General features: G+C 48.3%; 1 protein-coding gene across 5 annotated transcripts in view; it reads right to left on the bottom strand.

The window, feature by feature from the left end:
• The window catches only part of PCMTD1 (protein-L-isoaspartate (D-aspartate) O-methyltransferase domain containing 1), a 95521-nt gene extending 73437 nt beyond the window's left edge, over window positions 1–22084 (bottom strand). Inside the window, exons 1-2 of one of the 5 annotated variants that reach the window (XM_045005254.1) lie at window positions 21905–22038; window positions 9330–9429 (exon numbers count right to left, since the gene is read on the bottom strand). Coding sequence is in view for 1 of the 5 variants with exons in the window: in XM_045005258.1 (XP_044861193.1) it covers window positions 21905–22059 (155 nt within the window). In the remaining 4 variants the exon portion in view is untranslated. Of the gene's footprint in view, window positions 1–9329; window positions 9430–20836; window positions 20922–21904 lie in introns of those variants that run through there. The other 4 variants (XM_045005258.1, XM_045005253.1, XM_045005259.1 and 1 more) reach the window with 4 other exon arrangements.
• Between the last annotated feature and the right edge of the window lie 4359 nt (window positions 22085–26443).

Below are 26443 nucleotides of genomic sequence, written 5' to 3'. Positions count from 1 at the left end.
GGGGTCCAAACTGACGTGTTCAAAGGAAGTGTTATTTTCTTGGTTTACAAAAGTGTTAGTGTCGTTAGCTGATAAAATCTGAACCTCTACTAAAAATATATTATAAACAACTTTATCAACCCAATGGATGAAAAAAAACTATAATAATAATAGAAATTTTGAAAGTTAAGGCTATTTTTTTCTCCTTTGCCCGTTTTTATGGTTCTATCGATTTAGCATTTAAAGACAGAAAGAACATTCAAAAGCATTTTAGCTTATTAAGCTTAACTGTCTTTGCTGATGGAACAAGTTTAATAGGAGATTTCTAAGATACCATAAGCTGCACTAAGGAAGTGTAACACTTTAAACAGTGATGAATAGTTTATATTTCCTTTAGCACATGTTTAAACATGGATATTAACAAGCAGCTCAATTATCCACAATCAATATTTAATAGAAGTCAAATTCACCCCAAGGAGAGGGCCAGCACAAGGCCCATACACCACTTATGTTCCTTTTAAGTCCTATATTTAACTGACCCTGTTCAAAAGTATCATTTTCATCCCAGAGGAATATTCTATTTGCACTTGCAGCACTATGCTGTAGAAGAGATTCACAAACCACTGATAATTTGTAGAGCATTTGCAGATGACTTGCAGTGAGCAGGATAGTCACATGACTGTGGTTTCTCTTCGTTACCATCTCTGAGAAAGATTAGATGAGTAGGTGAAGAAATGAGGACCAAAACTAGACAACACTTATCTTTTCCAAAAACATACAACTCACTTATTGCATTAAACAGCTAAAAATGCAATCTTGTTTTCCACATAAGCCGTTTGTGTAGCTACATAATGGCAAACTGACAAAAAGCTGACCCATATGATTCTGAGTGAATCAAGAGGTGAACTATTCCATTAATCAGTCCATGCTTTGAAAAGTTTGCGATTACGTGTTTCATATAACTGGAACTTTAGTATTTCAAATAAGTGTCACTTCCAGCCCTAACAAAACACAAAATTGGCTGGATATTACTTGCAGAATGACAAAAGGGAAAAATCGTTAACCATGATGACATTTCAGTAGTCATAATTAGACTTTAAAATTTAACACCCCATTAAGATGAACAGGTAAACTCATTTCATGCTATTATTTCAATATGTCATAAGTCTAAAACGACAGCTTCACATGGGTTTACATTAAGTATAAAAAAATAAAGTCACCCTCCCCCCCTTCCATGAAACACTCAATTTCAGAAAATACAACAAAATGCAGGTTCTTTACATCAAAGAATTTATATTTTTATTGTTGAAACCAGTCTGAAGTAGTATTATGGTCCACCATTATACACCTTATATTTTTCAAAGCTTTCACAGAGCTCAGATTCAAGACACCTGCATATAAACCAACTATCATATAGATAAAATAGACTATTTACCATGTCTTAAGAAATATTACACAAACATGATGCACAAGAAATGGAGCTGGCATAAACCCAGGTATTGTGGAGATGTGTTAAGAGTCATACTTTACTCAAGATTAGGATATTACACAGATTAAAGCGATCACAGCTAAAAGTGCACACCTAGCCTTTTATATATGACAATCAATACTTTTGAGCATGACTTAAGGTTTCTTCATGCGTAACTGCTGCAGCAAAAGAATATACAAGCGAGGTCAAGGCTAAAAATAGCAGATGGCTACATTCTTGACATTTGAAACCTCATCCTAGAGCTATGTATTTAATACAGATTGTTGGTCTCTACAAGAATACAAGAATGCACAGTCAAGTATTTCTCTGTTTAAAAAAAATAAGGATATGGGCCTAGTATACTAAGGGCCTGATTCTTCAAATACCAATTAGAGTGCTTCAGTAGACTCTATGGTAGTAGGCAATAAGCTTGCAATGTGGACAGCTCTTAGCTTGAGGCACATGGCAAATCCTATCTGGTGTTTATCTTAAAGGCTTAGAGCATGGAGGCATAGTAAGCCCTGTGCAGAGGCTCAGGGCTGTGGCGCAGGCGGGGAGAGGTGCCTCTCCCCCAGCATGGACTTGTCGTGGCTGGGGGGAGAGGCACCCCTCCCGCAACTGAAGTGCCATGGCCAGGGGGAGGAGCCCCCTCCCTCAGCCCAGCCCAGCCAGAGGTGCCACGGCCAGGGAGAGGCGCCTCTCCCTTGGCCCTGAGCTGCTGCGGTGAGAGAGGGCGGGGGGGGAAAGAGTCCTTTGTCCCCCCTCGCAGCCCCAGGGCAGCCTGCACCCCAAACCCCTCAGCCCTGGCCCAACCCCAGAGCCCTCACCTCCCACACCCCAACTTTCTGCCCCAGCACTGAGCCCTCTCCCGCACCCCAAACCCCTCATCCCAGGCCCCACTCCAGAGCCCTCACCCACCCCCCCACACCCCAACCCTCTACCCCGGCCCTGAGCCCCCTCCCACACTCCAAACCCCTCGGCCCAACCCCCACCACATGAATTTTGTTTTGTGCACCAATATGGAGGTGATGTGTGTCACAACAAAATTCATTCCACACATTGACGTAATAAATTAGAGGGAACGCTGATCAAGTCCCATTAAGATAGTTCTGGCTCCCCTGCAAATCCAACCCCCTTTTCTAAGAAAGGTGCTTATTGTCTAATTCACATTTAAAAAGGGCTTCACCCCAAGCCTCCCCTCAATTTTCTCAAACTTGGGCTCAAGAGCCTGTGCTTTCATAAATATATTTCTTAACCTTCGGTTGCAAAGCAAACTAGACAAAAGGGAACCAAAGTAAGTAGATGCAATGATTTCTAAGCAAATATGCACATAGCCTGAAATAATAACCAGGCGGGAAATAGTACATTTATTTAAATGAGATGTTCAGCTCATCAGCTTAACAGTGAGAATTTAAAGGAGCCCCATTTCCACTGCTAGCCAACACATGCAAGAAAAATGACAGATGATTTTATTACGAAGACATGCACAATTGACTAAGTTGTATCTCATTTTGACAGCATGGGAAAATATAAGCACTCATTTATTCTCTCCACACTTAAAAAGGAAACCACAGAAATAACTGGTAAACTACTTAAAGGGACATTTAGAAAGCGACACATCAACTGTAATGAAGTCAAATTTCAAGAAGTGGTTCAAGTAGCTTCAGTTACAACACCAGCTCCTCCACTTCCACTTTTAAATTTTCTCTCTTCCTGCTGTGCAAAAGCCCCACACAAACATAAGGAAACATTCACCATACAAAGGAGCAAAACTGACTACTGAAAGCACTGTCAAATTGACAGACTAAATGTTATTAGCAAGTAAAACAAAATGTATTTCTTATAATCTTAGAAGACAGAAGTGCTATTTTTGAATTGATTCTGTCACTTTAAATCACACTTTTTGGAGGATAACTAGTGACTTCTACCAGGTAAGGGGTTGAAGGTTTTAGGCATAAGAGTTCAGATCAAAACGTCAAAAACACCAATCTGCTATGTGCACAAATGATTAAATATGTACATGCAAACTATTTAAGCACAAATGGCTTTTTGCACACGTGCACAGTATCTTGTTCATACACAAGTAATTATATACACAGAATTGTGCATGCACAAATGGATGCTAAGGTAGGACTCTTAAATTTGGCCTTCAGATTGATTCAGATGTAATTCTAAAATGGATGACTTCATAACTCAGGGATCAGCAAACCTTTGGCATGTGGCCGGTTTGTTTACCTGCCGCGTCCACAGTTTCAGCCAATCTCAGCTCCCACTGGCCACGGTTCGCCGCTCCAGGCCACTGGGGGCTGCAGGAAGCGGCGCGGGCTGAGGGATGTGCTGACCACTGCTTCCCACCGCAAGCATCAGCAGCCCAGCTCTGCCAAGCCTGATGCCTCTGGCAAGTACTCATTCTGCAGAGGGGTGCCTGTGGAAAAGTTTATTTATGCACACCAGGATGTCCCATGAATCCTCCATAGAGATCTCTAGGAAACTTTCCTGGAGGTAATCAGCAATCCTCTGCCAAAGGTTTCTTGGGAAGGCTGCTGTCTTTCCACATGGTAGGAAACTTTGCCATGCCATTCAGCAATTACTTCAGCAGGCACCATAATAGAAAGATGTTACTTGTTTGCATCAAGAGTGTTAATGCACTGATAACACATCTGTCTATGATTTCTTTAGCAGCTGCAGATGTGCCCTTGATGTTCTCCCACACACCGGGGGAACACATCACTTAGATAAGGAAAAGAAACTAGAGGAGTAAGACAGACATGTACAAGGAGGTTCTGCAGTCGTCAGTTGCTTCAGATTGTGAGCAGAAAGCAAGGAGGGAGGCAATCAGTGAGAAATTGGGAAGGGATAGTCAGGATAGGAGATGGAGCAGGAAAAGATGATAATGCTGCTGAGATAGCAAATAGACATGTTGCAGTTCCCATCTGAACACGTCCCCCTCACATTCCTCGTTTCCTCAGGGATCTCAGCAGTACCCCCCCAGGCACTCCACCTCATTTGACAATTTGCAGAATGACAGCTGGACGTACAACCAGCTGCAAGATCCTCATTGGCAACTGTGCTTGTGAATTTCCTGTTCCTTCCCCTTTAAAGATACTTTTCTCCGTATGTAGGAAGTTCTGGTTACCAACACATAATTATGATTCCGTGGGTGTGAAATAAAACTGAACTTATGGAAAGTGAATGAATCTATTATTCTCCAACATATGGTGACTACTGTTAACATTCAGAGATAGTAACAGTAGGTGCATTTGCAGTGTCACAGCAGCACACACACAGTAATCATTACAAGGTTCCTACCATGGTGCAAAAAAAAAAAAATAATAATAATAATAATAAAAAAGCCTGGCTAAACAAACACAAATTACTGTGGCCCATTGTTAAAATGCTCCTTCAAAGCCTCCCTGATCCAAATAGCTCCCATTGGGCCCATCTTACAGTTCTAATATCTGGCCAGTCAAAAGCAGCAGACAGCCACTCCACTTCCACACTCTACCCCGGGGAAAACTTCTCCCCCTTTGATTCATATATATTATGAAGGGCACAACTGGCAGCTATAACCATGGGAATATTTTCCTCACTAAGGTCTAACCTCCTGAGGAGGCAATGGCAGTGCCCCTTTAAGTGGCCAAAGGCACATTCAACAGCTGAGCATGTGGTTGAAGTGCTCCCTGCTGCTGTCACGGTGGCCAGTGTAAGGCTTCATAAGCCACAGGAGGAGGGTCTCTCAGGATCACTATTGGAATGTCCACATCCCCAGCGGTAATCCTCTGGTCTGGAAAGAAAGTCCCTGCTTGCAGCTTTCTGTACAGGCTCGTGTTCCTAAAGATGTGTACGTCATGCACCTTCCCTGACAAGCCTACGTTGATGTCGGTGAAACAACCCCAGTGATCCAAGGGAGTTTGCAAAACCATAGAAAAGAAGCCCTTTCTGTTTATGTACTCCATCACAACGTGGTCTGGGGCCAAAATGGGGATAAACATGCCATCTATCGCCCCACTGCAGTTATGGAATCCCATTGCTTCAAAAACATCCACTATTTCAAGCAAATTGCCCAGAGTTACAGTCGTTCATAACAGGAGGTAGTTAATGTTTGCATCACAGTAACCTCCGGGGTGTTTTTCTCCACTCCAAACTGATTCTTGACTTGATCGATAGCAGTCTGGCATTGCCAGCTTCCCTACAATGATTGCCACTAGCTTCTCCACAGTTAGTGCTGCTCTCATTTTGGTGTCCCTGTGTCATAGGGCTGAGGTGAGCTCCACACACAGTTTCAGGAAGGTGGCTTTGTGGAACCAAAAGTTCTGCAGCCAATGCTCATTATCCCATAATGATGCAATCCCACCACTCAGTGCTTGTTTTGAGCCCAGAACCAACAATCCATGGAATGCTTTAGGAAACCTATGTAATGATGAAATGGAGAAAGAATGCATAATGGGACACTGTGCCTGCCCCCATGAGGCATTGCAACACTTTCCAATACACACTATAGCAGATGGTGACCAATTGCACAGTGGGATAGCTACCTACGGTGCACTGCTTTCTGTGTCTATGCAAGAGCTGCTAACATGGATGTGCTCTGCCGACACAAGGGCTGTAGTATGGATATGCACTAGCTGTTTAATTAGAGTGGTGGCTGTAAGTCGTTGTAACTTAAGTCGACTTAATTTTGTAGTGTAGTATTCCCCAAGAACTGATGGCAAGTGGTACATTTATTGCACCCGAAAGGACTATACTTTCAGATTTTTGCACAATTACATATGATGGCACATCATTTATCAAACAGTATATTATATACTGCCCTTAAAATTTCATGACTACTTTCACATCTGGATCATCAATTCATAGATTCACACGTTATAAAGAGAAATGACCATTTAGGTCATCTTATCCGTCCCCCTGCCAATGCCAGATTTTCTGTACAGTATGCACTCCAGTGCTCTACTTATTACCAACTTTCTGGCTATTCACCCTAGCAAGATTTTTCAAGTTGGCTTTACTTGCCATTAGATTCATGCTGTTTGATCACTGCTGAATACAACTACAGCTATTAATTAAAAGCCATCATCAGGAAAAAGGCATTCTTTCACTGAAAGATGTATTTATATAGCCACATTGTTTATTCATGAGTTTACTAAAAATATGTATTTTAAAATTAGGCAAATTATAACTGTTATAGATAGAATAAATGAAAGCAAAGCATTTTTAAGGTTTGGATGTTATTTTAAAAGACATCAATGTCATATAGAAAAATCATTGTGACATGAAACCAGCAACTTCTTAAGATACTTGGTGCAGGACAAAATGTTTCAACCAGGGAGGCAGCTGAATTTTTACACAATGTTTCTGTCATTTCCAAGTGTCTGGTTCCTGAATGGTTTACATATTTTAGATGCTGATTGTAAAAACAAACACTCGATGCCACATATTAACTGTAAAAGCAACTTGCTCAGAAAACTGGCCGGCCCAGCCTGGACACTTAGAACATCAGCCCTCTGCTATTCAACAGTAGAGTACTCTGCTCCTGTCTGGTGTCACTCGTCTCACATGAGACTCATCTCATACAAAGCTATGCACATTGTTACCAGGACATTGCATGCAAATCCATTGCCATGGCTGCCAATACTTAGGGCTTATCTACACTGGCACTTTATAGCGCTGGAACTTTCTCGCTCAAGGTTTGAAAAAACACCCCCCGAGCGCTACAAATTTCAGCGCTGTAAAGTGCCAGTGTAGACAGTGCACTAGCACTGGGAGCCGTGCTCCCAGCGCTGGGAGCTATCCCCGTCGCAGAGGTGATTTTTTTCTTTACAGTGCTGGGAGAGCTCTCTCCCAGTGCTGGTGCTGCGACTACACAGCCACCGCAGCAACGCTTTAACATTGCTAGTGAAAACATGCCCTTAGTATCATAGCACTGCCCCATAGCTGCTATGAGGGAGCCTCCAGCATGTTCATGGCCAAGACCTGTGAAAACAGTGATTTCCCTTTGTATTCAGACCTCTTTGATCACTCGCCAGTTTGTCTGTCTTTTAGACCCCCTTTATGATCACTTATGCCACCGCATGACATGATGGTGGAATCTGCTTGGTATAACAAGTAGTCAATGACAACAGTCGTTAATCACTCTCTAGTCACCGACCCAACCGTCTGCCCACCAGGTTTTGACATGCCAAGGCACCTGTGGTCATCCCTGAACCAGTTTAGGGCACGGTAATTGTGTGGACAATCTCTTCAAAATGGAGTTTCTCTAATGACCTGTGCTGTAGATGCAGTCAACTTCAGACATCCTTGACAAGTGCCTGCTGGCTTATTTTGATGATGGACAACTGGCTCTTCACCTGGATGACGATGATGCTATCAAATGGCTGTGCACACTGCGCATACGCTAAGAGAATTAAAATTGTCTACACCTTTATTTTTAACAGTTGTTGATACTGCTAAATGGACTAACTCTGTTACAGCTACCTTTTCCCCTAATATTCCTCATGTTTTGTTGCTTTAAAATGGCATTATAAGTTATAGCAAACTCAATGTTAGAGTAACTATAAATGCATAATTAAAACAAAGTTTGTCTGTGTCTTTCATGGAATTAGTTTTATGGTTTTAAACAGATAGTCTGAATCCCACTACCTCACTTAGGGCTGGTCTACATGGGGACATTCAGAAAAGTTAAGTCAAATCAATTAAAGGTGTGAAGTTAATGCACATTAAACATCCATGTGGATGTTCTCTTTCAGAAGTAAAGTGGCCACTTCACTTCTGAATCAGTGTGTCCACACAGGGATTTAGCAGGCATTAACTTCTGCATATTTACCTTCCGCCCCTTTAGTTGATTACTCTTAACTCCCAGTATAGACAAGACCTTAACTTTTCAGTGCCCTCAAGTTCAATGCCTTCAGTTCCCACATGCAAAATACTTGTCCCATCCTCAGTAAACAAATCTTGATCCAACAAAAGCATGTAAGCACATTCTTAGCTTTAAGCATGTGAATAGTCCTGTTGACCTCAATGCGTCCTTTAGTACTATTGTTTGTTACTCTGCGCACAGCTGTGCTCAACATCAGTAGATGAAGTAAAGAACTGTCCCTGGATGGGAGAAATTATTTTCACTGTGTCTGGCTGATGGCACAGTTGTTTCAGAGATTCAACTGGGTATTTACTAAAGTTGGTGTTTGGGGATACCTCAACATTGTCAGATTTACGAAACTACCAGCATCTCAGGATTAAAGTGATAAGTTAAAATGTAATCTATTTTCTGACAATCATGGTTTCTAAAATTACATTTTTAGTGGCCCTATTAGTTTTTAGTTTCTTTGTGCACCCCCTTCAGTGGAAATTTGGACCTCTTCAATGAAGAAAAATCTTTGTATTTTTGAGTAGCAGGCCAAAGACTTAAAGCAAAAAGAAAAAAGTTTAGTACAGTAATTGCTACTTCCAACAGACTTGGCAAAAATGTAGTACAGAAGCGTTACAAAGTATATACGATAATACACCTCTACCCTGATATAACACTGTCCTCGGGAGCCAAAAAATCTTACTGCGTTATAGATTAAACTGTGTTATATCGAACTTGCTTTGATCCGCCGGAGTGCACAGCCGCCCCCCCCGAGCGCTGCTTTACCACATTATATCCAAATTTGTGTTATATCAGGTCACGCTATATCAGGGTAGAGATGTACATGATTTAATAACAGATTTTCTAAGAGGCATGAAAGACTTTTAATGAGAGTTGGGCACCTAACTCCCTTAGGTCTCTGGAAATTGCCCCTGAAGGTACCAATACAACACATTAATTTTTAACTGGATTTAATTGATTAAGCATATGTATATATTTCTTTTTTTCTGAACAGTTTTACATTCAGTGACAGCTCACCATCAGGAAGTCTCCAACAAGTACTAGCTCTGTCCTTAAAAGTGGTTTTCACAGGTTCTTGTATTAATTTGTTTCACATCCACACTCTCTTTTCTCTCTTCTGAACTCAAAGACAAAGCAGATAAATTATAAGACTCCGTAACTTTACTCAAACAACAATCCCACATGGGAATAAAATAGTATGTAGCATTTACAAGAACAGTAATGGATACAAAAATAGAATTAGAAAGAAACTATGAACTGTACTCACATAATTAAGGCTAAGATTTTGTCTTGGTTATTTTTAGTAAAAAAGTCACGGACGGGTCACAGTCAATAAACAAAAATTCACGGAAGCCGTGACCTGTGTGATGTTACACCCCATATTTTTCATAGAAATATGGTTATGATATGAATATGGTCTAACTAAGATATATTTTATGCAAAATGGGTTGCATAAAGTATCATTGGAAGGGTTATGATTTACTGAATGTGATTATTCAATTTGTATGCATGTATCATTTCTGTATCTAAAATTACGAATGTTGACTATGTAACAATTACAACTGTGTGTGTATTTGGGAGACACCCACCAAACAATAGGCCATCAGCTTTGATAGGCCATTAGGAAGAAACAAGACTTTAAAGATACTGATCTCTCTCCTTCCTGAGAGGTGTCATGGGACATAGCTGTGACGCTACTAGGTCAGGTGGTCCTGTCACCTGGTACTAAACACTATCTTGGACTTCTAGTAATTTTCCACTAAAAGGAGTGGGAGGTCAAGATTCCCGCATTATGTAAATCTTATTTAAGGCTGGGGAGTAAGGCAAACAGGACTCTTCTCCATTTGCCTTGCTGCCCAAGAAGAAAGACTGCTGAAAGTACCTGAAGAGAAAAAGGAACCAAGCGGTGGGAAAGGCAAGGGCTGAGTCCAGACTATGACAGAGGAGTCTAGTCTGTAAAGAGAAGTAACTGGAACTCTGAGCAACAGAAACGCTGCATCCTGCCTAATTAAACATTTAGGGGGAGAAATTACATTTTGTTACCTGTTTCTTTAGTGAACCAAGCTTAGTTTGCATGCTTTGTTTTATTTGCTTAGTAATCTGTTTTGTTCTGTTTGCCATCCCTTATAATCACTTAAAATCTGTCTTTTATAGTTAAACTTATTTCTTGTTTATAACATAACCTAGTTTGTTCAATCCATATCTTTGGGAGGGGGGCAAGAAACAGTGCATCTCTCTCTTCACATTGAGGGAGAGGGCAATTTTTTTATGAGCTTGTGCTTCGCAGATCTTTCTATACAGTGCAACACACTATTATCTTGCGTGTACTTTCCACAGGGAAGTGGCACTAGAGTGCTGGGCAATTTCCTAGCTAAACAGTCTCACAGAGAGCTGTTTGCAGGCTCTGTTTGATTCTACAGCTGATGCTCCCTATCTGTGTGTGTGTGTGTGCTGCCAGACAGCATGATTCAGCAAAACAGAGAGAGGGAGCCCAGACTAGTGGAGCAGATGGGCTCAGTGAAATCCCAGTACATTAGGTGGCATACCAGAGGGGGATCTAACCCATCACAACCTGTCTGTGACTTTTGCTGCTGCGGCTCCATGGTTTCCCCCACCAACATGGTGGCTGGGAGCTGTGGGGTTCCCCCTCTGCCCATGGGAGCTGGGAGCTGCACAGTGACCATAATTTCACGAAGAGAAAATGGGACACCCCCAGCTGCTCACTTAAGGCTTCCCCCTCCCCCTTCCACCGCACGAGGATGTTGCCCATCGCTGGACCCCTGAGGCGAGCTCCCTCAGGAGTCTGTCACCCGTCATTGGAAGCTTGCATGGGGCCCTGTTGCCTGTGGCTAGAATCCTGCCAGGTCCCTGCTGGTTGCCCACTCCAGAGTCCCACAGCCCCTGGGGATGAAGCAGAGAATGTCATGGAGGTCTCTGGAAGTCACAGATTCTGTCACTTCCATGACCTCTATGACATAAACGTAGTCTTACTCATAATCCACCTAACATTTAGATTTAGAAGAACCACAACGAGACACCCCATCTGACATTTTGGTCTTCCAAAACACGTAAATAGAGGTTTGGTTTTTTAGTGTCCTAGATCATCAAATCAGGTCTTCTCCAGTGAGCTCTTTACCCTTCTTGGGCTATACAGTATGTTAAATGAGATACAGAGTGCTCCAATTTTCCTTCTTTAAAGACATTCTCTGAGCTGAAGGCCAAATCCAATCTTTTCTGGCATAGGCCAACTGGAGTAACAGATTTATTCCTGTCAAAAGGTCACCTCCCTATTCTAGAACTCCACCCAGTTGCACACAGGAATGAAGCTTGAGTTTCCATGGTGACACCTGATGTCACCTCTAGATTATTTTAGGGCTATAGAGACTTGTTTTTATTAAAAGCTGCTTTGAGAAAACTTCAAAGGCTACTGTCTGCACACACAATTTTGCATAATCTGTAGTTTGGGTTAATCTTCAAGGGTTTAACATAACTCCTTGGGATGTTATTTGCACACATGTTGCAATCACAATGTATAAATGATACGCTGCAATCATTTTCTAGAGACTGCTTCCAAATTTAGCTCCAGGAATCATGAAAACCTTAAAAAAATATTTACCTCTATGTTTAAAGCCTGTTTGAGCCAAAATTTAGCAACATAATAATCAAGCTTTCTTTTATAACAACCCTATAGTCCTGAGACACTATATAATTAAAAGATCTTTTTACCCCTTAGAGTATGTTTCCATGCTGAAAATAAAACAAGGATTAACATCCAACACCCTCACCAGGGATAGAAGCTATCAGCTTCTATGTGGATACACATCCAATTTTGGCAAACTGGTGTCCATAGGTACTGGAATTAGGGGTGCTGGGAGTGTAGCAGGACCCCCTGGCTTGAAGTGGTTTCCATTATATACAGGGTTTACAGTTTGGTTCAATAGCTCTCAGCACCCCCACTATAAAAACTGCTCCAGCATCCCTGCTGGTGTCTCATTTTCAAGTGTACAGAATTTGGCACTGAGTATCAGTGTTAATCTGGATCTGTAAAAAGCGACAAAGGGTGGCACCTTATAGACTAACAGAAGTATTGGAGCATAAGCTTTCGTGGGTGAATACCTACTTTGTCAGACGCATGTGGGTATTCACCCACGAAAGCTTATGCTCCAATACTTCTGTTAGTCTATAACAGGGGTAGGCAACCTATGGCACGGGTGCCAAAGGTGACACGGGAGCTGGTTTTCCGTGGCACTCGCATTGCCCAGGTCCTGGCCACCGGTCCGGGGGGGCTCTACATTTTAATTTAATTTTAAATGAAGCTTCTTAAACATTTTTAAAACCTTATTTACTTTACATACAACAATCATTTAGTTATATATTATAGACTTATAGAAAGAGGTCTTCTAAAAACGTTAAATTGCATTACTGGCATGCAAAACCTTAAATTAATTAGAGTGAATAAGTGAAGACTCAGCACAGCACTTCTGAAAGGTTGCCGACCCCTGGTCTATAAGGTGCCACAGGATTCTGTCGCTTTTTACAGAATTTGGCACTGCGTACCAGTTCTGTCCCTCCAATACTCCTAATGCTATATTTCAAATTGGCTATCAAGTGAGAACCCCCTCTCCACCCAAGTTCTGGGAAAACTGCAACCATCAACCATACGTTAGCCTACAGAGAATCTACCCCTTAAAGTGCAAACTGACTTTTCTATACAATGTAGTGAGTGCATCAGTGTTTCTCTGACCTCATCAAGTATTCCGAGTTCCACTGACACAGTGCAATGGCTAGGATACAGCATGAACACATGACCCCCTCATAAATAGTCTCTCTCCAAGCATTCATACTCCACTTGTCATTGTGGTATCTGAGCACCTAAGGCCTGGTCTGCACTATGAGTTTATCTCAAATTTAGCAGTGTTAAACCGAATTAACCCCACACCCATCCACACAATGAAGCCCTTTATATCAATATAAAGGGCTCTTAATACCGATATCTGTACTCCTCCCCGACGAGGGGAGTAGCGCTAAAATCGGTATTGCAATTTCGAATTAAGGTTAGTGTGGCCGCAATTTGACGGTATTGGCCTTCGGGAGCAATCCCACAGTGCACCATTGTAACCGCTCTGGACAGCGATCTGAACTCGGATGCACTGGCCAGACAGACAGGAAAAGCCCCATGAACTTTTGAATTTCATTTCCTGTTTGCCCAGCGTGGAGCGCTGATCAGCACAGGTGACCATGCAGTCCCAGAATCAAAAAGGAGCTCCAGCATGGACCTTACGGGAGATACTGAATCTGATCTCTGTATGGGGAGATGAATCTGTTCTATCAGAACTCCATTCCAAAAGACGAAATGCCAAAACATTTGAAAAAAATCTCCAAGGCCATGATGGACAGAGGCCACAACAGGGACTCAACACAGTGCTGTGTGAAACTTAATGAGCTGAGACAAGCGTACCAGAAAGCCAAAGAATTAAATGGATGCTCATAGAGGGAGGGGCGACTGACGACTGTAGCTATCCCACGTTCCTGCACTCTCTGAAAACCATCTGAATTCTGGGCTGAGCTCCCAAAGCCTGAAGAGTCAAAAACATTGTCGCAGGTGGTTCAGGATATATGTATATTAGTGCCAGCGCATAGGACTCCTGTACTGGATGCTGGCACCGTTTTCCACAGAATGGTGGTTCACGCTACTTCACTGTAAGCCAACCGCCCTCCCCTCCCCGCTTTGATCTCTGCTTGCAATAAAGTCAGTGTTGTTTCTTATTCATGCATTCTTTATTACTTCATCACACAAATGGGAGGATAACTGCCACGGTAGCCCAGGAGGGGTGGGGAAGGAGGGAAGCAACGGGTGGGGTTGTTGCAGGGGCACCCCCTAGAATGGCATGCAGCTCATCATTTCTGCGGGATCTCTGGGGCTCTGACCCAGAGCAGCCGTTTGCCTCTCTGGTTCTTTAGTAGGCTTGCCTGATATTCTAGGCAGGACTGACTCTACCTTTAGACAAAATTTAAAGAAGAGAATGACCTGGGAAGTCATTCCTATTTTTGTCCAGGCTCCCCCAACCGACGTCACTGAGGCCGACCAGGAGCACCCATGACAGCAGCAGACGGTACAGTATGACTGGTAACCGTCATTGCCAACTTGCAAAGCAGCAGACGGTACAGTGGAGCTGGTAACTGTCTTTGCTAACTTGCAAAAGGCAAGGGGATGCTGCTGTGTAGCATTGCAGTACCGCGTCTGTCAGCAGCATCCAGTAGACATACAGTGACAGTGAAAAAAGGCTGAATGGGCTCCATGGTTGCCGTGCTATGGCATCTGCCTGGGCAATCCAGGGAAATGGGTGCGAAATGACTGTCTGCCGTTGACGGAGGGAGGATTGACTGATGACATTTACCCATAACCACCCGTGACAAATTTTTGGCCCCATCATGCATTGGGATCTCAACCCAGAATTCCAATGGGCGGGGGAGACTGCAGGAACTATGAGATAGCTATGGGATAGCTACCCACAGTGCAACACTCCGGAAGTCAATGCTAGCCTCGGTACATGGACGCACACCGCCGAGTTAATGTGCTTAGTGTTGCCGCGTGCACTTGACTTTATACAATCTGTTTCCAAAAATCGATTTCCGTAAAATCGGAATAATCCCGTAGTGTAGACATACCCTAACATTACAATCATATTTAATATAGGCTTACAGGGGAGGAGGGGAATGACACATCTCCTTATGAGAAAAAGCATCATGAAGAGATTAAGAAAAAAGGAGGACAGAAAATTAGATGAGGTTTACAGATACAAATATTTCCAAACCCACAAATTTATTGTCCTATCTCAGGGAGCCTGATTATGTCCCCTCAGTTAGAAGGTCCAACCGTCTGGTCACACTAGAGATTCTCACTCTCCAGTGTAATTTCAGTGAATAAAACACACTTATCAAACTGGAGAAAAGCTGGTGAGAAAGAATGCCCTAAATTGCTTTTGAGACACTGCTTCTCTTACCAAAGTACAAAAAAGAGGAAGGTGGATTTGTAGTGAAGGCACTGCACTAGGACTCAAGAAATCTAGGTTCGATTTCTAACTTTCCATAAAGACTTCCTGTGTGGTTTTGAGCAATGCATTTTAGTCTCTGTGACTCAAAACAAGGATGATATTTCTGTTCTCCCATTCTATTTAGGCTGTAAGCTCCTCAGAGCAGGGACTGTCTCTTACTACAGTAGAACCTCAGAATTACGGACACCTCAGGAACGGAGGTTGTTTGTAACTTTGAAATGTTCCACAAGCCCCAGCGCTCCCCCCACGTTTAAAGTCCTGAGCCCCAGTGCTCCGAAGGGTCAGAAGCCCTGCCCCCCACCCTATGCCTGGAACCCTGCCTCCCTCCCCCCAACCCCTCCCTCCCGCTGCGGCTGCAGCCCCAACCCCACTCCTTCCCCGGCTGAAGCCCTGAGGGCTGAAGTCCCAAGGCAAAAGCCCCAGGGGGGAGGGGGGGAGGGAAGCTGTTTTCTTTGTTTTTGTCTCTGCTGCTGCCTGATTGATTACTTTGGGTTCCACAGGGTATCCAGTTGACTGGTAAGTCCATAACTCTGGTGTTCATATCTTTGAGGTTCTATTGTATGTGTATGTACAGCACCTACCACAATGGTACGCTGCTCTTGGTGGGGATTTCAAGGCCCTATTGTTATACAAACAAGTTAATAATAGGTACTGACTGGCTCCAGAAAGCCACAATCTGCTCTGCAAGGTGGGAAAAAAGACCCTTGTGACTCAATAGAGACTTAGACATTAGCTGCTAATAGCGCCAAAGAGTCCGTCCTCAGTGAGCATGCTCAAACCTCTCAGCTCCTAGGCCTGGTCTATACTTGGGGGGAGGGGGGGTGTCGATATAAGATGCACAACTTCAGCTACGAGAATAGTGTATCTGAAGTTGACATATCTTATTTCGACTTACCTCCCATCCTCACAGCGCGGGATCAATGGATGCGGCTCCCCCATCAACTCCGCTTCTGCCTCTCGCCCTGGTGGAGTTCCTGAGTGGACGGGGAGCACATTCGGGGATCAATCTATCACGTCTAGACAAGACGCGATAAATCAATCTCTGACAGATAGATCGCTACCCGCCAATCCGGCGGGTAGTGTGGACGTACCCCTAGTACTGACCAGACTGCACATGCCTGGTCCCCACAGTGATGAATCATACTTCAGCTCAGGACTACAGGATGAAGCTGTACTGGCTGCTGGGAGGCTGGGCACTACACATGAAGGCAGCAAGCCTGTCTCTGCCATGTTTAATGGCATCCCCAACCCACTAGCACCCCGACAGCATGGAGGAAGTAATCTGATTCAAATAGAGAGAAGCTAAAAAGCACAGGCAACCTTGATTTTCTTACATTTACACATCAAATGCAAGTATGCATAACCTTTGAGCACTTGACATTTGTGTGTGTACTGTATATAAAATACAAAAATGCGGACTGTGTAGTTCATTATGTTTATCTGTGGCACTGATTGGGCCCCAAAGTCTATTTATTGTCATTAGTGGGAGTTATGCCTGTTTATAAAGGTGAGTAGTTATATATTTGCAACTAAAGAAACATGGGGTGACCAGGTGTCCAGTTTTTTTTTTTTTTTTTTACCAGCACACCCAGTCCAAAAGGGATCCTGGTGGCTCCGGCCAGCACTGCCAACTGGGCCATTAAAAGGCTAGTCCCTACCTGTCCTAGCTCTGCACTGTGCCTCAGAAGCAGCCAGCAGGTCCGGCTCCTAGGCGGGGGGGACCATGGGGTTCCATGCGCTGCCTCTGCCCCGAGCACCAGCTCCGCACTCCTACTGGCCAGGAACCGCAGCCAATGGGAGCTGCAGGGGTGGTGCCTGCGGGCGACACCAGTGCACAGAGCCACCTGCCGTGCCTCCGCCTAGGACCAGGACCTGCTGGCCACTTCCAGGGTGCAGCTCAGAGTCAGGACAAGCAAGAAGCCTGCCTTAGCCCCCGTCCCTCCCCCGGTGCACCTCTGGCCGGAAGCCGCCAGAGGTACGCCTGTACCCCAAACACCTGACCCAGCCCTGCGCCTTCTCCTGCACCCCAAACCCCTCATCCCCAGTCCCATCCCAGAGCCTGCACCCCCAGCCGAAGCTCTCACCCCCTCCCATACCCCAACACCCAGTCCAGAGCACCCTTCCACACTGTAAACCCTTCATTTCTGGCTGCACTCTAGAGCCCACACCCCCAGTTAGATCCCTCACCCTCTCCTGCACCCCAACCGCCTGCCCCAGCCCAGTGAAAGTGAGTGAGGGTGGGCAGGAGTGGCTCTAGGGATTTTGCCACCCCAAGAACGGTAGGCAGGCTGCCTCCGACGGTTTGCCTGCGGGAGGTCCTCCGAAGCCACGGGACCAGCGGACCCTCCGCAGGCAAGCCGCCGAGAGCAGCCTGCCTGCCGCCCTTGCGGTGCCGGCAGAGCGCCCCCCCCAAGCACGCGCTTGGCATGCTGGGGCCTGGAGCCACCCCTGAGGGTGGAGGACAGCAAGCCACCGAGGAAGGGGGAATGTAGTGAGCAGGGGCGGGGCAGGGCTAAGCATTGGCCTGCTAAACCCAGGGTTGTGAGCTCAATCCTTGAGGGAGCCACTTACGGATCTGGGGCAAAATCAGTACTTGGTCCTGATAGTGAAGGCAGGGGGCTAGACTTGATGACCTTTTGGGGTCCCTTCCAGTTCTATGAGATAGGTATATCTCCATATTATAGGGCAGGGGTCGGCAACCTATGGCACGCATGCCAAAGACGGCATGCGAGCCAATTTTTAATGGCACGCTGGAGCCTGTCCGGACTCCAGCATGCCATTAAAAATCCTGCCCAGCCCAGCCCGCTCTCCTCTGCCCTCTGCTCCCCCCGTGGGAGCAGGGAGCAGAAGCATAGCCGTGCGCACGGGGTGGGCAATGGCCCCACTCTCCCGGCACGGCAAGCCGCGGGGTCCACGCTCCGGGGCCAGAGCGTCGGCCGAGCACAGCAAGCTGCCGGCCCCTCCCCTGGAGCCCTGCCACCGTGTGCAGCGCTCTGGGGGGTCGGGGCTGCGTGCTCCCGCGGGGCAGCATTTGGCTCCGCGGGGAGGCAGACACGCTCCCTGCTCAACTGGAGGTCAGCCGCCGCCGCGCGCAGCGCTCTGAGGGCCGGGGCTGTGCTCTCCAGCGGAGCCGCGTGTCTGGCTCTGCGTGGAGCCTCAAAGTAAAGGGCCCAGGGCTGGGGGGGTTGGATAAGGGGTGGGGGCAGTCAAGGGACAGGGAGCAGGGTGGGTTGGATGGGGATGTGGGGTCCCATGGGGGGTTGGGGCGTGGGTCTCTGGAGGGAGCAGTCAGGGAGCAGGGGGGGTTGGATGGGGCATGGGAGTCCTGGGGTTTGTGAGGGGGCAGGGGTGGATAGGGTTCAGGGAAGTCAGGGGACCGGGAGCAAGGAGGGTCCTGGGGGGGCAGTTAGGGTGGGGGGTCTCTGGACAGGGTGGTCAGGGGACAAGGAGCTGGGGGGGTTGTATGAATTGGGAGTTCTGGAGGTCCTGTCAGGAGGCAGGAGTGTGGAGAGGGGTTGGCGCAGGCAGGGAGTCGGGGGGGTTGGATGGGTCGGGAGTTCTGGGGGTCCTGTCAGGGGCGGGGAGTGTTTGGATAGGCATGGGAGTCCCGGGGGTCTGGCTGGGGACTGGGGTGTGGATAAGGGTCAGGGCAGTCAGGGGACAGGTAGGGGATAGGGTCCAGTCCGAGGACAAGGAACAGGGAGGCTTAGATGGGGGGTGGAGTTCTGGGGGGCAGGGGTCCCAGGACAGGGTAGTCAGGGGACAAGGAGCAGCAGGGTTGGGAGTTCTTAGGGGGGCAGTCACCAGCCCTCTCCCCTGAGCCCTGACCCCCCACACACACACCACGCCCTCTGCCCTGAGCCCTGCACACCCCTCAGGCCCCTGCCCTGAGCCCTGTACCTCCCTCATACACACCCAGCCCTCTGCTTGACTCCTTCATCCTCCAACCCACCAAACCCTAGCCTTGACACCGGCACCACCACCCATACCCAGGCCCCTCTCTGTCCTGACACCTACACCCCCCACATACCCAGCCTCCAGCCCTCTGGGTCCTGGCCCCGCACAGCCTGCTGCTGGTCTTGGGTTCTGGCTGACGGACCCTTGCCAGCCGGGGTCCCGGCCACAGGCCTCGCTCAGCCCGCTGCCGGCCTAGATGAACAGAATCCCAGACCAGCAGTGGGCTGAGCGGGCCGGCAGCATAAGATCAACATTTTAATTTTATTTTAAATGAAGCTTCTTAAACATTTTGAAAACCTTGTTTATTTTACAATACAACACTAGTTTAGTTATATAATGTATAGACTTACAGAGAGAGACCTTCTAAAAAACATTAAAATGTATTACTGGTGCCCGAAACCATAAATTAGAGTGAATAAATGAAGACTCGGCACATCGCTTCTGAAAGGTTGCCGACCCCTGTTATAGGTTTTGTGGGATTAGAAAGTTAGCAACCCTAAAGCAACAGCAGGTTTCAATTAACCTGTTAGGCAGGGGTCTAGAATCAACAAGAATTGCTAGCTCATGCTGCCATGTCTTCACCACTAATGTTACCCATACTACCTAGATTCAAGTTAGCATAAATATGCCTACCCATGCTATTATCACACTCTCACTTTACAGTGGAGACATTGCCTAACTAGTGAGAACAGTAACTCTAAGGTGCTAGCAGGCACTGCAAAGAGACACACATACTCAGCAGACACAGACAAACTCTCACAAACTCTAAATACACCTTTTCTCCTTTGCTTTCTCCCTTGGGGCTGAAGTATATCAGAACTGCGGGCCATATCCTCTGCTACACAGATAGGAAGAGGAGACTACAGAGACCAGGCCTAAGCTGCTGCTTGCATATCAAATAAATGCCAGGATGATTCCTCCCACCAGCACCAGCTTCCTCATCTCCAACTTCACCATGAGCCGCTGACAGCTCCAGCGAGGCAAAAAAAACCAAAACAAAACTAAACCTACAGCCAGAGTGGGAGCTACAGGTAGAATCTGAATCACGGCTAGTCCCCCTCCCACCTGAAAAGACAACAAAGAAAACACAGCTAAGCAGCAAGGTGGCTGTTCCGAAGCCCGTTCTTGCCCCCCCCCCCCCTACATTGTTCTGAGCCAAAGCAGACACGACACCGTAAACAGAGACACAATGTGGTTTATGGCAAAGGCCGGGGCGGGGACACAGACATACATCTTTAAAGGCCCCGGCTGCTGCTGTCAGCCATGCACAGACACTACAGTTACCCACCGTAGTGTAAGCAGGGGATATAGGGGCCTATCCTATTTTCAGTTCCTCTCCCTACCAGCGCCCCTCCACGGCTCCCGACAGGGCAAATCAAATTTGTCCCCCTGCGACCCAAACGTGCAGGAGAGCCTCCCCTCCCCCCAAAAGCTCCCCCGCTTTGACTGGCGAGCTTGGGGGGAAGGAGAGCAGCAGCCAAAGAGACCAAACCCTTCAACCCCAAAACCTACCAAACTGCACCCGCGAGGAGGGAGCGGCGGGGCTGTTCGAGTCCCCAATACGCCTGCCAAATTGCTGGGCCGGACAGACCTGCACAGCGCCCCCCTCCGCTCGGGGGCCGTCCCTCGCCACTGCCCCCCGCCCTCCCCCCTTTGCTCGGGGGCCGTCCCTCGACACTGCCCCCCGCCCTCCCCCCTTCGCTCGGGGGCCGTCCCTCGACACTGCCCCCCCCCGCCCTCCCCTCCGCTCGGGGGCCGTCCCTCGACACTGCCCCCCCCGCCCTCCCCTCCGCTCGGGGGCCGTCCCTCGACACTGCCCCCCGCCCTCCCCCCTTCGCTCGGGGGCCGTCCCTCGCCACTGCCCCCCCCCGCCCTCCCCCTCCGCTCGGGGGCCGACCCTCGCCACTGCCCCCCCCGCTCCCCCCTCCCCCCTCCGCTCGGGGGCCGACCCTCGACACTGCCCCCCCCGCCCTCCCCCTCCGCTCGGGGGCCGACCCTCGACACTGCCCCCCCCCGCCCTCCCCCTCCGCTCGGGGGCCGACCCTCGCCACTGCCCCCCCCGCTCCCCCCTCCCCCCTCCGCTCGGGGGCCGACCCTCGACACTGCCCCCCCCGCCCTCCCCCTCCGCTCGGGGGCCGTCCCTCGCCACTGCCCCCCCCGCCCTCCCCCTCCGCTCGGGGGCCGTCCCTCGCCACTGCCCCCCCCCGCCCTCCCCCTCCGCTCGGGGGCCGTCCCTCGACACTGCCCCCCGCCCTCCCCCCTCCGCTCGGGGGCCGTCTCTCGCCACTGCCCCCCCAGGCCAGCCCAGAGCCGACGTGCAGGGCAGGGGGCGGCGAGTCCAGAGTATGAAACAACCACCCCCGCCCGACCCGCAGCGGGGAGCGGCGCGCGGGGGAGGGGGGCCAGACTCCGGGCTGGGACCGGGGGTAGCGCTCTACCTGCCCCGCGGTTGGTGTAGGGCCCATCCGGCCGCCCCCTCCCCAGCCACCGAGTCCCTCGGGTCCAATCTACGCCGCGACCCTCCCCGGGGCATCCGAGCGCCTCCCGGCCCGGCAGCTGCCCCCGCGCGCGGGCACTCACCCCTCCGCGGCGTCCTCCAGGTCTCCGGCCGGGGGGGTGGGGGAGGGGCAGTCCCGCAGCACTAGCCCTGCGCTCCCCCCGCACGCGCTCGCTCTCCGCTGTTTGGGTCGATGTGAGCGGCTGCAGAGGGGGAGGGGTCCACCAGCTGAGAGCATGTAAACATTGGGGTCACGTGGGCCATTCTCAAGCGGAGGGAGGCAGCCTTCGTGTTCAACCAGCTGAGGGGAGCATCACGTGATCTGAGGATAGACTCCGCCCTGCATCCCGGAGGAGCAATCAGGGACTGACGGGTGTATGTCGTCACCCGTTGCCTAGGGGCGTGCAGAACCTTGCCGTTAGGCTAAGGAGCAGCCACCCCTTCGCCCCGGTCACGTGTCTAGCAAAGGCGCAGGCTGGCGACGCGCTCGCGAGGGCAGCTGCTGGATGGTGACGAACTCCGTCGAGGGCCACCGGGCGTCGCTACAAAGCTGCAGCAGCAGGGCCCTGCCAGTGCCACCGTGCTGACCAGCTCAGTGGGGGGAGAGGTCACCAGACAGCACGTGTGAAAAATCGGGAGGGGGTAGGGGATAATAGGCGCCTATATAAGAAAAAGTCCCAAATATCAGGACTGTCCCTACAAATTTGGGACATCTGGTCACCCTAGAGGTGCCAGGCCTGCAGGGGGACAAGGGGAAGCAGCTGGAGTAAGTGGCAGGGCGGGCAGGAAGAGCAGGGGGCGAGGTGGGTGGGAGACCAGAGGCAGAAGTCAGGTACTGCCTTAGCCTATGCAGGCCCTGTAAAGTCACGGCTAGGGCGGGAACAACTAGGACTATAGGGCCCAGGGGAGGCCTGTCCTAGGCCCTGCTGTACTCCTAGGCTGGCCCTTAAATCCTGTCCTGTTCAGCAAAGCCCCCCTACACCTGGGCTCCTCAGGCAGAGTGCCCTTTTGGGGAGGAAAGAAGGGTTTTAGCCTCCCTCCAGGGCCCAGAGGTTTGGAGTGCAGGAGGGGGCACAGGGAGAGGGTGTGGGCTCCAGGAGGGGACTCAAGGAGGGAGGTTAGGTGTGGGAGGGGGCTGGGGTGCAGGTGGGGGTTCAGGGTCTGGGAGGGAGTTAGCATGCAGGAGCGTGTTCAGGGTGCAGTCTCCAGCCAGGCAGCGCTTACCTCAGGTGGCTCCCGGTCAACAGCACAGCAGGGCTAATGTATGCTCTCTGCCTGCCCTGGCTCCGTGCTGCTCCTGGAAGTGGCCGGCGTAGCGGGCCTCTAAGCAGAGGCATGGCCAAGTAGGTGCTGTCCTCGCATCTCCCATTTGCCGTGGTTTGTGGCCAATGGGAGCTGTGGGGGTGGGGGCAGCATATGGTGCTTCCTTGATTGCCCCTGTTCCTATGGGCTGACTGCTTCCGGGAGCTGCACAGAGCCAGGGAAGGCAGGGAGTCTGCCGTAGCCCTGCTATGCTACCAACAGGACTTGTAATGGCCCACTCAGCAGTGCTGACTGAAGCCATCAGGGTCCCTTTTCAATGGGGAGTTCCAGTCAAAAACTAGACACCTGGCAACCCTAGAGCAGAAGCATCTTGATGGAAACTGGCGAGAAGGGGGAATAGTGGCAGACTGGAGAAGCCAGGGGCAGGTGGGGAGCAGGGTTGGGGCTTGGGCCTCAGTAAATTGTGGTAGAGGATGGGAGCTTAGTTCTCAGCAGCTACTGATGAACGGAAGGAAAGGAGATTGGGATAGCTTGAAGATGTGGCTAGAGCAACTGTTGCATGAAGTGTTGGAGCTGAAGGAGTGGGGATGTTGGTTTGGTGCAAGGGGGCTGAAGGAACAGAAAGTGTTTGAGGTTAGGAAGCAATTATGGGACAAGGGAGTACAGGTGGCAGAGCCTGTAGTCAGTTGGGCTGGAGGATCCATGTGTTGGAGACAGGCAAAAAAATGGAGGTGCAGGGAATGGAAACAGCTGGAGTCTAGGGTCAAGGAGGGGGAAGGCAGTTGATGGTAGCAAATTGAGAGAGCAGTAAAAATCAAATATTAAGAAGGCCAGCAAAAGGAGTGAGGGCAGTAGTGGTCAGGGTTTTTGGCTAGTGGGGGTGGGGAAGTGAGGAGGCCTTGTTCCAGGTGCAGAGGGCTGTAAGTAGAGCAGTTTGTGCTGCAAGTAAAGGAAGTTGATGGAGTTCAAGATGATAACCCAGGTTTAGATGGCTTGGATACAGAGAGGTTTGGAATTTGGGAAGGTAGGAGATTGGGAGTAGCAGGGCATTTGTGTCTGGGGCTGGTCTAATTTGGGGGTGCTGAGATGATGCTGAAAGAGGGGCCACATTTAGAGGTTAGAGCAAGGGGAATCACAAGACAGCACAGATGTTGAAGGAGCTGATTCCACAGTAAGAAGCAGTCACCCTCACCCTCCTAATCTGGTGCCTGCAGGGAGCAACAGCTGTGTTTAGCTAACACCCTCGGTAGAGACATCTGGTGCCACAAAGGGTAGTGTATCTCCCAGGCCAAGTTTCAAGAACAACTCTGAGTTTCTGGTAACTTAAGTGAGATTGGGTCAGACCTCAGAAAGCTATAGATATGGAAGTACAACTGCTACACCTCTATATGACCGACAAAGATGGAGAGAAGGATGAATTTCTTTATCAGGGAGTCAGGCTCACGACCCAGCTAAAAGGAAGTCACTGTACACTCTGAGACTGATTGAACAACTCTGCAAAAATGTTATATGGGAACAGTAATGTTTTTGGACAGAGGAGTAAAATAAATATTTCCCTTTATGATCATGATGAAGCACAGGCAAGGAGACTGTGCCTGGATTGGTAAATTTCCACAACAGTTTTAGAAAAATAGCTGCTATTGAGATCAGCATACACTAGGAAACTTCAAAAAATCCTGTTTACAGAAACTGATTGTAAAAGTTTCCCAATCAGGGGAAAAATGTAATATAGTTGCCAGAGTTAGATCACTACAATCAGACCCCTACAGACTAATTTTACTAATGCAGGACTGCATTGATCAGAGAGGATGGGGTTCCCAAAAGGTAACAGGGTCCAATGGATTAAGCAAAGGCCTATGAGCTGCAAACTCCCACATTCTAATCCTGGCTCTGCCACTGATTCATTGTGTGTGGCCTCAGGCAAATCACATTAACATCTCTAGCTTTGTGCTGGGAACTATCCTTGCAACTTGCATTTGGTATGACTTTACCTGTGCAAGTTGCAACAGTGCAGTGCATCCATACTAGATACACTATTGTGGATGCAGGACTGACACACATCCCTATAATTCATTCCATGCAAGCATTTCAGAAGCACTGCAGTGGGACCTATCCCACAGGTCTGAACATAACCACTTGCAGTAGGAACATGCCTGATAGCAGTGAGTTGAACAGATTTCTACAGTAAAATGATTGTGCTACATTCTGTGTTATACAATTTAATTGTTAGATAATACTGAATATAATTTGGTGTTTGGCTACTAGTCCTCGCAGATTAGTTCAATATTTTCAGTTGTGTTTACCTGGGTGAGACTCTGCATGTGCATCCCTTAGAGCAGGGATGGCCAACCTGTGGCTCTGGAGCCACATGCGGCTCTGGAGCCACATGCGGCTCTTCAGAAGTTAATATGCAGCTCCTTGTATAGGCACCAACTCGGGGGCTGGAGCTACAGGCACCAACTTTCCAATGTGCCTGGGGGGGTGCCACTGGCCCAGCCCCCACTCCATCCCTTCCTGTCCCTTCCCCTGAGCCTGCTATGCCCTCACTCCTCCCAGAAGAGCCTCCTGTATGCCACAAAACAGCTGATTGGGAAGTGTGGGGAGAGAGGGGAAGGTGCTGATTGGCAGGCGCTGACATATTACTGTGGCTCTTTGGAACTGTGCATTGGTAAATTCAGGCTCCTTCTCAGTCTCAGGTTGGCCACCCCTGCCTTAAGAGTTATGCGCCAACACTGCTCCTTGCAACAAGATGCCTAGGGAGCCTCTGCAATTCCTTCCCTCCTGCCCAATTGATTAGTACCTAGTAATATATTTTAACATCTACCATTAATATGTGACTGGCAATTACTGAAAATGTTTGTGTTTTTTTTTTTAAATAAAAAATATCTCCAATCATGTATCTCTTGTTTGCTACCTAGGATCCAGAGAAGTGTGTTCTGAGATCCATGGTACAAGCAAAGCAGCTCTCCTTAGGAGACTCCTGCATGTGAATTCCCTTTCTCTATATATCAATGTTCCCTGCAGGAACTATACCACAGAGAGGGGAATCTGAAGATTTCTCAGGTGTGAAGAGGGTTGGTTAATAAGGCTAATTATTTCAGTATACCTTTAGATAATGAATTACACCCTCTCATTGAGTGCTACTAACTCTCCCTGCTAGAGTTGACTTATCCCTGGATCTCATTAAAAACACTTCTGAAAAGCAAATATTTGCCTTTGAAGTGGTCTAACAGGAACAAGTGAAATCAGAATGCAGCTAGAGTAAGGTTTTTTGTTTTTTTTCTTTTTCAAGTTTCTCCTTGGTGTTTACACTCTCTGTACTGTTATATCATTTGCTTTATTCAATGCACTATTTACAC

This window comes from Mauremys mutica, chromosome 2 (assembly GCF_020497125.1).
Source record: "Mauremys mutica isolate MM-2020 ecotype Southern chromosome 2, ASM2049712v1, whole genome shotgun sequence".
NCBI classification, from domain to species: domain Eukaryota; kingdom Metazoa; phylum Chordata; order Testudines; family Geoemydidae; genus Mauremys; species Mauremys mutica.
The sequence above is the reverse complement of the archived record's forward strand: the minus strand, read 5'-3'. Positions and strand labels throughout refer to the sequence as shown.